General features: G+C 38.0%; 1 protein-coding gene and 1 pseudogene across 1 annotated transcript; both read right to left on the bottom strand.

Annotated features, from left to right (window-relative positions):
* Window positions 1-3,734: 3,734 nt before the first annotated feature.
* On the bottom strand, window positions 3,735-5,291 carry LOC131312572 (5'-adenylylsulfate reductase 3, chloroplastic-like; annotated as a pseudogene).
* A 3,435-nt stretch (window positions 5,292-8,726) lies between these two features.
* LOC131312574 (cyclic phosphodiesterase-like) lies at window positions 8,727-12,202 on the bottom strand. Its single transcript, XM_058340433.1, has 4 exons — window positions 11,779-12,202; window positions 11,515-11,569; window positions 10,308-10,498; window positions 8,727-9,966 (listed from the first exon to the last, which is right to left on the bottom strand). Exons 1-3 carry the CDS (start codon window positions 12,085-12,087, stop codon window positions 10,308-10,310), a joined length of 555 nt encoding a protein of 184 aa, XP_058196416.1. The 5' UTR covers window positions 12,088-12,202; the 3' UTR covers window positions 8,727-9,966.

The following is a 12,202-nucleotide window of genomic DNA, read 5'->3' as shown; positions in this document are numbered from 1 at the left end:
TTCTTTTCAAGTTCAAACACTGGACAATAGCTCGTCAAACACTGGACAATAGCTCGTATGCAATGTGTGCTTGGGAATGACAGACTTTTTGGAAGCTAACCGCATGTAGTTACTTAAACATTTTTGTAATTGACTTTCTTTTGATAAAGATGGGTCCGTAACTATTCATTCAAGAACTTCCTTTGACAAAACCTTTTGAAACTTGTCAACTTGTTCGTACTAGTACTTAAGTTTATTTGGGGTCGGAGTGCCAAAGTTGTAAATCTTTAAACTTGGGGACTTGTTTGTAAAGTTAAGTGAATGACAAATTTTTTGAGTATTATTCATGTTATGCGAAGACTTTTCAATAAAATGAGTCATTTATTTATGTATAAATCCGAGGGCGTGACAAGTAAAGACATAAATATTTTTCCTGTAAAGTCTAAAGGACATTATACCCAGGATTTACAAAAAAAAACCTCTCCCAAGATTAACCGGCGTTGACCAAGGTTTGACCGGCGTTGACCAAGGTTGAAAGTGACTAAAATCCTAGGGTATCCTATGAAAGTGCCTAAAATCTTAGGGTACCCTATATATGAAAGTGCCTAAAACCCTAGGATACTCTATGAAAGTGCCTAAACCGCTAAAATCCTATAATAAAAAAGTGCACCCTAAAACCCTATGAAAGTGTCTAAAACCCTAGGGTACCCTATGAAAATGCCTAAAACTCTAGGGTACCCTATGAAAGTGCAACAAGATCGAAAAACACGAAAAAAATACATATTTTGTGTTAGCCAAACAAGGCCCTTGTCTCATTTAAGACAATTTAAATGAAAAATACATTTTTTGTGTTAACCAAACAATGTCTTTGTCTCATTAAAGGCAATTTTGTCTTTTCACGGACTCTAGACTTTAAAATATTTTTATTAATGGACTCTACACATCACAAAAACTTAGACTGGACTAAAACTCTCATGGAGTTGTTTCATTTGGACTTTAGACTAATATGCTGTTCTTTTACATACATTGATTCTATTTTTGTTTCCTTAAAAAATTACGCTTTCGTGTAGGAAGCACACTTAAATTGAGACGGAGGAAGTATTCTAAGAATAGTTTTGGTATCTATTACTATCTAATGTGAACAAGGAGGGGGGAAAAAACGTGCATTTGAATACAAAAGGAATGCTATAATTAATTTCAATACATGACATCTTATAGGCTAAAATATTTCCCGTTATATAAAACGGTTTATACAGAAGTCTTATCTAAGTTTTGCATTATTTAGCTTTCTCCATTTGGTAATCCTTTAAAAGCTTTTAAATTGGGACTAGTCAAAATAGCCTCTCTTTTTTGATTAGCATCTTTTGGAAACCTGTAGTGCAGACTCGTCATTATTGAAAATAGCCTCTCTCTCTTTAATTTGGTTGGCATATTTTGGAAACCCAGTAGTGCAGGGATTTACTACAGGGGTTGTAGGGGCATCATCCAAGTATCGATCCAAACGTGTTTTTAACGATCCGGATTTAAAACAAAATCTTTCAAGAAAGAGACTGAAAGAGTTTGTTTTAAATTCAGACCGTTAATTGTTGAGATGGACAGCTGACATAATACACTGCAACCCTGTAGAGCAGCCCATCTTGCACCTCTGTAGGGCGACCGATCTGACCGTCCATTTTGACGCCGACAGATCCAATATAATCTCAGCTCCTATTGATCGAGTACCAACCTCAAGTTTTCATGTGGTCACAGTTCACTAGAACTACGCCTGGCTCAAATCAATTGAAAGCAAGCATGTGAACAGGCATAACTTTTAACTTCATCTAAATGAAAAATAAAAGCTGGCCTTTTGCAAAACATGTATTTTCTCTCTCGGAATATTTTACACACGTCGAACAATGGAAAATAACCATGACAATGCATGCTCCAAAAAATTGATCGGGTGCTCTTAGGCCATTGTCACGTTACACTTGCATCGATTCCTACTTAATGCACAAAATTACACATTCGTACAGGCTTCAGAACTACGTGCATGTGTCCCAAATATATACGTATAGAGGTTTAAAAATATCACGTGACGGTGTGAAAGACCCGTTAATAATTCCTCTTTATTCTTCATCATCACAAGAGTTGCAAATGGTTGCTCATTGTCTGTCGACAAAGTCAACATGCCTTGCATGCTTGAGTGAAGTTTCTTTTTCACGGATTTTGACAATTTTGTGAAGATTACAAGATTCTCTAAACTATGAGAGCTGCGGCACAACAACTTTGAATATTTAAAAGTAGTTCTTTTAAACCAAGTGCCTTCAAAGATCCTCTTTTATAAAATAAAAAAAAATATTGGAAAAATGGAAATTAGATGTTAATTGGTGTATTTAAGTTAGGTTACTACGAAGGGTCGGCATATTGCTCAATTTACTCGAACTCTGAGCCTCATTCTTGAATCCAATCAGGATAGATCACTTAGCTGAATGCAGACTCCAAAATTATGTTAGATCAAGCATCCAAACTCCTAAGTGATGACAAAAAAAAAACTTTATCCAGAGTTTTAAAAATCCTTCACAATAAGCAAAAAGATCTGTTTCTATATGTTCCAGCAAATTAGTGTACGTAAGTTTTGCTAGAAGGACATGAAAATAATTAGGTCTTGGTCATGTTCATTCTCACAAAAAAGGAGCTTGAGTTTCAAATCCAACGTCCAGCTTAACTAGTACTATTTTTTGCGCCATACATTTTTACTCAAACAAGAAATATACAAAATTAATTGTCTTAGTTAGTTAGTTATCTCAATCACGATCGTTGATACGCTGCTGAGGATGTCCACGCCGTTGATCATGCCAACCCTCACTCGTTATTTTCCTAAAGCGATGGACTATCAAAGTAGTTTTGAAAATATGTTTATGCCCTTCTTAGAGAGAGAGAGAGAGAGAGAGAGAGAGAGAGAGAGAGAGAGAGAGAGCGTGTTCTTTCTTCTTTTTTTCACAAGTCCAAGCATGTAGCGGGTTGAAATCTATTGTGACCCGGCACGGAGTGGACTGGGCTAACCAGATGGGCTGGGTCCTAAATCTAGTTCGGTCTGTTAGTTAATAGCCCAATTGCTTGAGCCCACTCAATATCTCCGCGATACGCTCGGGGAAGGTCCGGCCCACCTAGGGTAATGCATTTTTTTTTTTGGATCAGGGAAACATTTCCATTCATGAAAGAGATCCGGCACTTACAAAGAAATTACATCCAAAGCAAGAGAGGAGAAAATCTAAATAAAACCGGTTCAGAAAGGATTTCTATTTTTTGTATCCAAACATGAGCCTCATGCTCACCTAAGGTAATGCTGGGCCTCAAGAAAACGCAATAGACGATTCTTATTTCCCTCTTTAAGTTTGAAGAAAGTGAAAATTTAAACAAATACTTCTACATTTTGGTTCAAAATATTTTGTTTTTTGCAAAACACTAGATATCAACGAGTACTTTTATTTTTGGCAAAAAGTTAAAATTTGTTTGAATAAAAAAACATATTAGTTTTTAAGTTCTCAGTTTCATAGATGAGACATTCTTTTCTGGACGGAGGGATAATATTGATCCTTTCGGATGTCATTTCCAAGTCCAAAATCATAGCTCCGCCACTACGAATCGATGATAATTCACATCCGTTCCATTGTCAAAATGTCATCTTCATGACAAAGTTCTACTATAAACCAGATGATATGAAGGTGACAAAAGCATTGCTTTCCTTAATTGGTTGGATGATATAATAATTACAAGAAACCAACATCATGCACATTGTGACACTAATGCGCTCGAGTGAAATTCCCATGAGCACCAGTCTTTCCCTGTGCGTTTTGTTGCCGATTCACATTCCTGAGTCCATTTCTGCTTTTCATCCTCTATTGAGAGGAAGATTCTTGCATTAACGATACCTAGTTTATTCTCACCGGAGAGAATTCACGAAAGCCATCAAGGAATCGACATCCCTCTTCTCCGAGGGGTACTTAATGGGCCGAGAAGATTGTTTGGGGAATAGTAGCATTCTAGGGAAGCTTCCTAGCTGCAATTCATTCTGAGCAAATGACTTCTGATCACCATCTGCATTGAACTTTCCCACCTTCACATCAGTCCCCACCAACTTCTCTGCCAATTCAGCATAGGATCCTTCCATCGCCTGCTCAACAAAAATAAAGGAAAAAATATGTTTGTAAGCATAAGCAAAATAGCCATATTTCAAAATGATATAGCCAATCACTTTTTACTGAAACAAATGATCACCTGGCAAAAGGGCCACCAAGGTGCATAAAGCACAACAAGCCAAGGCTCCCTCCGATCCTCAAGTTTAAGCAAGTTCTCTACCCCAACCCGGCTAAAATTCACGATACTTTGTGCTTCGAATATATCGGGAATCATTGTGGTTCCATTTCCATGGGCAGCCCCATTACCAATCCCATTGACATGTCCTGCATTTCCCTCCTTGATATTCCCTTTATGGAGGCCGCATTCCTTAGCCTTGGCATCCTCCCACCACCACATTCCCTCTCTCTCATGCTGCCCAGGTAGTACCGGCCAAGTGCAAGGCTCGCACCCAATCGATATATAACCTTGTGAGTGCAATGAATTAACAGGCACATTCATCGCTCTAAGAAAGTTCCAAATGTCATGGCCCTCTACATTTGCCACAGGGTTTCACTTCACCAAGCTACCAACCCCACCATCCATTCCTTCAAAAAAACGGGGTCCACTTGGACTACCGGGATTTCAGCTCTAGTGCCAGGGGATTGGTCTTTCCTTTGTCCGGTGATCCAGGCGCGTAATCCCTTTAGAGCCCTCCTAAGGGGTCTAACTTTCCTAACCCGGCAGCACTCCTGGTGCCCATCCTCATAGAAAGAGAACAACCCCTTGCTCCTGACTAAAGCCTGGACTTCAACAGCATCCGGAAACATGTACTCGATGTGGATGCCATACTGCTTCTCAACTGTGTCAAAGTATTTGTAAGTCTCTGGGTTTAGTCTCCCCGTGTCTAGGCTGAATACCCTAAACGGTCGACCAGTTAAGCGTGCGTACTCGATCAAAGCGACATCTTCAGCACCACTGCAAAAGAATGGATTGTTGATTAGAAACTCAATGGTCAATTCTGAATCAAACTTTTTATGCATCCGCGTGATTTCAGTCAGATAATTGGACAAAGAAACAGAAAAGATCACGGCTTTACTCGAAAAACCGTTCCTAATTAAGAAATGTGGCATGGTGAAATCCCTTTAGCTTCTCCAATTCATTATCTTCTTATCTTTTTGTTTATCTTTTCCTTCCCATTCATGATCCAAACAAAACTAAATGTTTGTAGGAAAATGATGCGTTGTTACATATCAGGTTCTTATATTGTCTTTTACATCCATCTTACTTATAAAATCACGTAACATATTTTGATATGAATAAATCACATGACATATTTTGATCTGAACAAATCACATATCTATTCACCTAAAAAACTAACTACTCTCAACATTTAAGTTTTGAAGTAAATTCATTGAAGAATCACATTATACCATGCCTAAGGTCATCACTGCAACCGAAAAATATCTTTCAAATGCAATGATATTCTTTAAATTTGAAAGGACTAAATCATATTGTTCATAGCAAAGAATATTCAGAAGCAACTTGCTTCATTTTTAACCCCACCAAGAAGTGGATACAGCACCCCTTGTAGCGCACGTGTAGGGTGGCATGCAACCATCGATTTTATCGATCTTATCAATCAATAGTCCACATTAAAAACCAACTAGAGGCTGGGGCACACGCGATGCGTGTGCAAGCTGGATTTTGATGGTGTTTTTCCTAGCGTCGGTGTGGAATTTAGATTTTTTCCTTTCTTAGTATTTTTCTTTTCCCCGTCTTTGAAGCACCATGGTGTTTTTCCTACCATCGGTGGGAATTTAAATTTTTTTGTTCTTATATTTTTCTTTTCCCCGTATTCTTGAAGCGCCATCAAAATTCGACTTGTATACATATCGCGTGTGCTCGACCTCCAGTTCACATATGTAGAAGCACATATGTTTTTCATTCCACTCACATCCTAAATTCCACAGGTTCCAAAATGATTTCATAACCGGATAATAGCACATTAAGAATACATCTGAAATTTTCTCAAGAGTATATGAGAAACGAAACATGCATTATATCCGACCAGTTTCAAAGAAAGCCATTAGTCAGAGAGTCACTTTTCCAACGAAAAAAATAATAACAAAAAATGGAAGCAAATGTTGGAGGATGAGGTCAAAATAAACCTTGTGAGCAATCTCTATTATAAAACAGAAGGGTGTGGGGACAAGTTGTTGGAACAGTTTAGATTCATTTGATCCAAAGGTTGTAGTGCATTCTCCCACTTTCCAGTTAAGTGCCCATGGTTTTCACCTAAATCACACAACTGCCATCCCCTTCCAATCGGGATGCGTAGTGCCGTAGACACGGGCTAACACTAGTAAATTATAACGGAAGAACGGTTATCCACATGCTACTTCCGATTCCTCAGAATTGGTAATGAGAAACCCATAATCAACGATTGAAAATCAGGCTTAATTGATGGGTTTTGTGATCACAGTTTTTTGTGGACATCAACCAATTGTATGGAGAGGAAAACAAATACGAAGAAGAGAGAATAATAGGAAAACAATAGTACCCTCTCAGGAGAAGACGTGGGGTGTGCGCGTGTGGCTGTGTGGGTAGTTGGGTGGGGTATGTTAATTTTACAACTTTTACCCCAACGGTTAAATGAGTCTTCGTGAAAGGGTTGGGTTAAGAGCAGTTGGAATTTTTTTAGGGGGTAGTTTTGAAAGTCCCTTTTATGACAGGCCTTCAGAACTGTCATGTCAATTTACATATTTGCTCATGAATTTTTAAATATTTTGTTCACACATTTAATGGGTATTTTGGAAATGAAAATACATGACAGGGAGACACCAAAGGGGTGCTCTCCCTTTATATATTAGAATAGATGAGATTCGTTTTTCTCTTTCTGACTCCCATAATCCATCAGTGTCCGGTTCTATAATACACGAATGCTTTATAAAGAGATGAGCTCCCATTTTTACATCATTTGATCAAGACAATACACTCACAAGTTATTTATCCTTGTTTTCTTGGAAAAAAAAAAACCCCAAACAGCCCTGAAAGATTAATTTTCCAGGAGTAGGAGTATCAACAGGGAATTGCATTTTCACATTCCTCTGAATGGAAAAACAGTGTCATCTTTCAAGCATCACTAGTTGGTTACCATTTTGTCCAAAAATAAACCAGAGGTAGATGCTGAATCAAATGCTTTTACTAGTATCAAATGCTTTTACTAGTATTGGACTCTCTCGCCCCTAATGTGGGGGGGTGGTGTTGTGTGAGCTGTGAACCACTTTGGTGGGTCTTTCAAACCTCTTTAAAAGACTCGTATGTACAAGAGAAAAGGCAAAGTTATCACAGACAAGAGAAGGAAGAGGCCTTGTCACAAATTAAATCTCTCCCTCTTTCTCTCTCTCAAGTGCTTTTTATTTTCTTCTTCTTCCCTTGTCTTTGAGGTTTGTTATAATTATGTTCAATTAGTATTCAAGAACTCTATTAGCTAGACTTTTAGTGGATACCCTTGGCGTTAATTTACTGTATTTTATACATCTTTGCAGGTCAGGAAGTCATCTTTTCACAAAAGAAGAATCGGGGGCTTAGCTATTTGGAGGAGCAGTGGCACGGGTGGGTTTTAAAGTGTGGTACCGGGAAACAAAACTGTAACATGATACGGTCTTATATCGGCCGATCTAGGATCGTATCGGCCGATAAATAAGTAAATAACATTATCGGAGGTTCGAAATTCCGTTACGTGACAGCCGATACAATACATAACAACTATTGTTAAAAACTGTAGTTGGCCCCCTCTTATCGGTGTTTTGCGAGCCTTAACCTCTTTGTCTTTATGGATTTAATTTGGTTTCAGTCTTTTCTTTGTGGTATATCAAAAATATGTTTTATTCTTATATCTAGTTCTAACTATTGGCAAACCACTTAACTAAATATGAATTACATTGAAAAGGTAATGGACGATATTCTGATCGGGCTTCGAGTGATCACTCAGGCAAGAAATTCGAGCTTGTGCAGTCGCGAATTTCTTGCCTGAATGATCACTTGATGCGCGATCGACAATATCGGTCATTACCTTTTCAAAGTGTAATTCATACTTAGTTAAGTGGTTTATAAAAGTTAGAACTAGATATACCATGAAGAAAAGACTGAAACCAATCTAAATTCAGAAAGACAAAGAGGTTAAGGCTCACAGAAACTGATAAAAGGGGGCCAACCACAGTTTTCACCAAAAGTCATTATGTATTGTAGATTTGTATCAGCCATCACGAAACGAGTTTTCCAACCTCCGATAACGTTATTTACTCATAGGACTCCTTTCCGCCAGTCCAAAAATCATCCAGCCTAATCCCCTTGATTTTTTTTGACCTGTTTCAGTAGTTTTCTGGGAGCAACCATTTTGTACATATATTGTCAAAGGTTAGGTTTGTCTTCAATCCTTCCCGCCCATACCTCCAATGATTAGGGAGTAGAGGGGTCATGTTATTGTTAGTGTTGTTGCAATGCGATATTTAGCTTTATTATAAGATCCTTGGTATTCACAAGGCTGATCAATTTTTAAGTTGCATATGGTGTACAGAGAAATTAAGCAAACCAAATCAATAGAAACTTCCTCACAAACCTGTCAAGATAAAACTTTATTCCAAATCTGTAAAATAAGTATGGTGATTTACTTCATATAATTATCATAGGGCAAGATTAGAATCGATAAGAGAACAACCATTTCTCTTGGTACACAACCCAAGATTATGTAAAGCAATGTCATGACCTTCTATGGTAGTACATACTTGGGAGGTGAAGGAGGAACAAAACCAATGATCTGAATGCAGACTTTCTTGACTGTATTACCAAACCCAATGGTAAAATCAGATGAGAAAATGTCTCTGAAGCAATAATCGGACAACCCTAATACCGATTTACAACACGGCGGGAGCAGCACTGCTCTGTGTGTTGTGTATAGCTTTCGAAGCGTCTCCTCGCACCCTTTACCGAGACTTTGCTGGCATTGCAACGAAGAATGTTGCTTTGGGAGGGAGATGCCTAGCACTGGATTTGTGTTGTGCTGCTCCTTTGCAGCCATGATAGCAATTGTGGAGAAGACTGAAAGAATTAGGATTATGACTCTTTTGCTTGGCCTCATGATGCTTTTGGTTGTCAAATTGGCATAAGATGTTCGGAAAGGGGATGAGTTTTGAATGATAGAAAGGCTGTAGGATTTAATGATTTATAGGTGAAGGTGATTGAGAATGATTGAGCAGATTACGTTAATCTTGCTAGTTAAAGCTATTAATTAATCTTATACCATATCAGTTTGATGCTAGTAATCTTTAGTGAGAATGGGAATTTGACTATCATGATTTCAAATCCTAGCAGTTCGAGACCCGGATTAATTCTATTATGAATTTATGATGTTTCTATTGATTCAGCAATCTTATTGAGGAATAAGTTGTTTTGGTAATGTAGTAGAGTCAAACATTAACTCTTTTTTATAGATTGAGTCAGGAATATAGAATTCCCATGGAGGATGGGAGGGATCACATTCCTACATAATTTGAAAATGTGGCTCCTGATTGAATATAATGTCACGGGAAATCGCATTCTCATTCTAGTCATTCCAAGCATAGGAATCATGATAATATGGCATTACATTCACATTTCCCCTCAAAATTACTGTCATCCAAACTAAGACTTATTTTTGGAATGAGAAAATACATTTTATGGGGATTTACCAATAGAAAATGGAAGACAAACTGTTTGGTGCACACCAATTAAGAGTGTGTACCTTAAGCGAGCCATGTTACCATCTTTTTCTTTAGGAACACTAAATCAGAACTGGGTTTCTTTGATCCCGGCTGAGCTATGTGTTTTCCTTGCGTCTGATGTTTCTACCTCTTGTTATTGCAAATATGCTTTGCCAATTCAAAAAATCAGCTTATTGTAATATCTACCCAAGTTAATAAAATCTTTTTCTCATGAAAAAAAGTGTTACTATGCATTATACGTATCTTAAAATTAGTGATACGTACATTTAGAGGTAAAATTGTGAAAACCTCTAACATAACTAATGTCGATACAAATCGTACGATACGAATTCGATGATATATGTATCCTAAGATTCAGATCATTTAGAGGTAAACCAATGACAAAGTCTGACTCAGCAAATTTTGCAGTCATGTTCAGGCAGAGGAGCAAACAGCAAGTATTTTACAAACGGGGAAGCATTTTTGTACCTAATTAGCATCAAGATAGAATTCAGCTATCTTCTTCCAGTCTTCAGTATCTGTTTCGTACAAAGCAAGGCTGCTTATCTGGAAGCTGAGGTTGCCGATGTTTTCATCAAGTATATTGGCTTTCTCTTGAGTTTTCTTTTTCTCGTCATCGGATAAGTCCCCATAAAGGATACTCAGATGAGGCATATAAGCTGCAAGAGTATTAATCAGCAAAACCCATTTTATAATCACACTGATAAGGCCATAAATCAGCATTCTTCGTTGTATAGACATGGACATATGGTAAATATCAGGTTAAAGTAAGGAAAATACAAGTCACACGGGAGTAAACTCTGGTGCTTCTTTTCTCTGAACAATGAAACTCTTCCATAATGCATTCTTACAAATAGCATTACCGACAAAAGTGCTTCTTTTCTCCGTTCCGCAACCTTAAATAAGCCCTTATTTTTTAAGAAGGCAATTTCAAGCTAAAAAATAATGTGTTTACGCAAATAATTTTCCTACCAACATGGATCTTGTTTGATAAATCCCATCAAGATCTTTAATACGGTGCAAAAAAAAATAAAATTTTTTTTTTTATTTACATTATTTTTTTGTTTGAAAATGTGAAATAAGCTGCTTATTTTTTAAGAAGGTTTTTGGAACGGGGCCTAATCATTTTGTAGATACCAGCAACATTAAGCTTCAGCCATCGTTATTGCCGGCAACATTTGTTTTAAGATTTGTCAGGTAAACAATGAAGTCGCTGTAAAAATAAGCATTTCCACGTAGTAGATAGTAATTGATGACAAACTATCCTTGATTCAGAATGAATCCGTAATATGCATTCACTCTGCAAGCGTATGATCTCTTATTACCATGCATCCGAAAGATATATTAGTTGTCAATTTGTATAGGTTCAACTAAGGGAAAGTACATGTAACATGGGAGCAAACTCTAGATATTACATTACTCTCCTATAGATGTTGAACTCTTTTATAATGTACTCTTACACATTTTATATCAATAACTTTGCCAATAAAAACTGCAAGAGTGTTAAGAGGATCTTCTTAACCAATAAACTTAGGTTTCCATCTTGTAGATACTAGCAAACATTAAACTTCAAGAAATTAGTTTTAAGCCTTTTCAGGTAAATTCTATCATTTGACATAACTAAATCATTTTACTCAATAAACAAATTAAGTTGCAGAGACTCGAGTTGTCATACGGGTTGAGCTCTTGTATCCAAAATAACCGGTACAGTGTGAACTAGCCTCCGCTACCTGAAACAAGAAATCCATGCCACCAAATCCAATCCTATTCAGAATACTGGGATACAAGTGCTTGCTAACAAATAACCAATTGAGAATAAAGATGGTTTTAAATATGATGCCTTAACAACAAGAACTAACGACAGAGGCCTATGAAACATTGTGGTGTAAATTCAGCGCTTTTTTTTGAATTTTTCCATAGGAAAAATTGGAAAAATTACCTGAGGCGTCGGATGGAGGAGAAGAAAGACGCACTGATAGAAGAAGGTGCCGGTGGCCACTTTCTCAACGGTGGCGGTGTAGGCTCTGACGCCCTGACAAGCGGCATGGAACTTGTCGATCGCGTCATCCTCTGTCAGGCTAACAGGGCCGACCACGGTGACGTGGGGTTCGAACTCGGGCCCGCCGAACTCCAACCGGAGCCCCGCCATCAGCTTCTTAAGCCGCGCCGTTACGTCCTCGGGCGGAATCGCAAACACTGAATACGCATGCTTCGCGGGCTGAGGTGGTTCTCCGACTTGTACATCCATGGCGAAATTGATCGGGTCAAGAGAGAGAGGAACAAAGGGGTCTGAGAGTGAGAGAGAGAGAGAGAGAGGGGAATCTAATGAAGAAGAGTGGACGGGGCCTGCACTGAAGGGCAGA

Source organism: Rhododendron vialii, chromosome 13a, assembly GCF_030253575.1.
Source record: "Rhododendron vialii isolate Sample 1 chromosome 13a, ASM3025357v1".
NCBI classification, from domain to species: Eukaryota; Viridiplantae; Streptophyta; class Magnoliopsida; order Ericales; family Ericaceae; genus Rhododendron; species Rhododendron vialii.
Note: the sequence above shows the minus strand (reverse complement) of the source record. Positions and strands in the feature narration are given on the sequence as shown.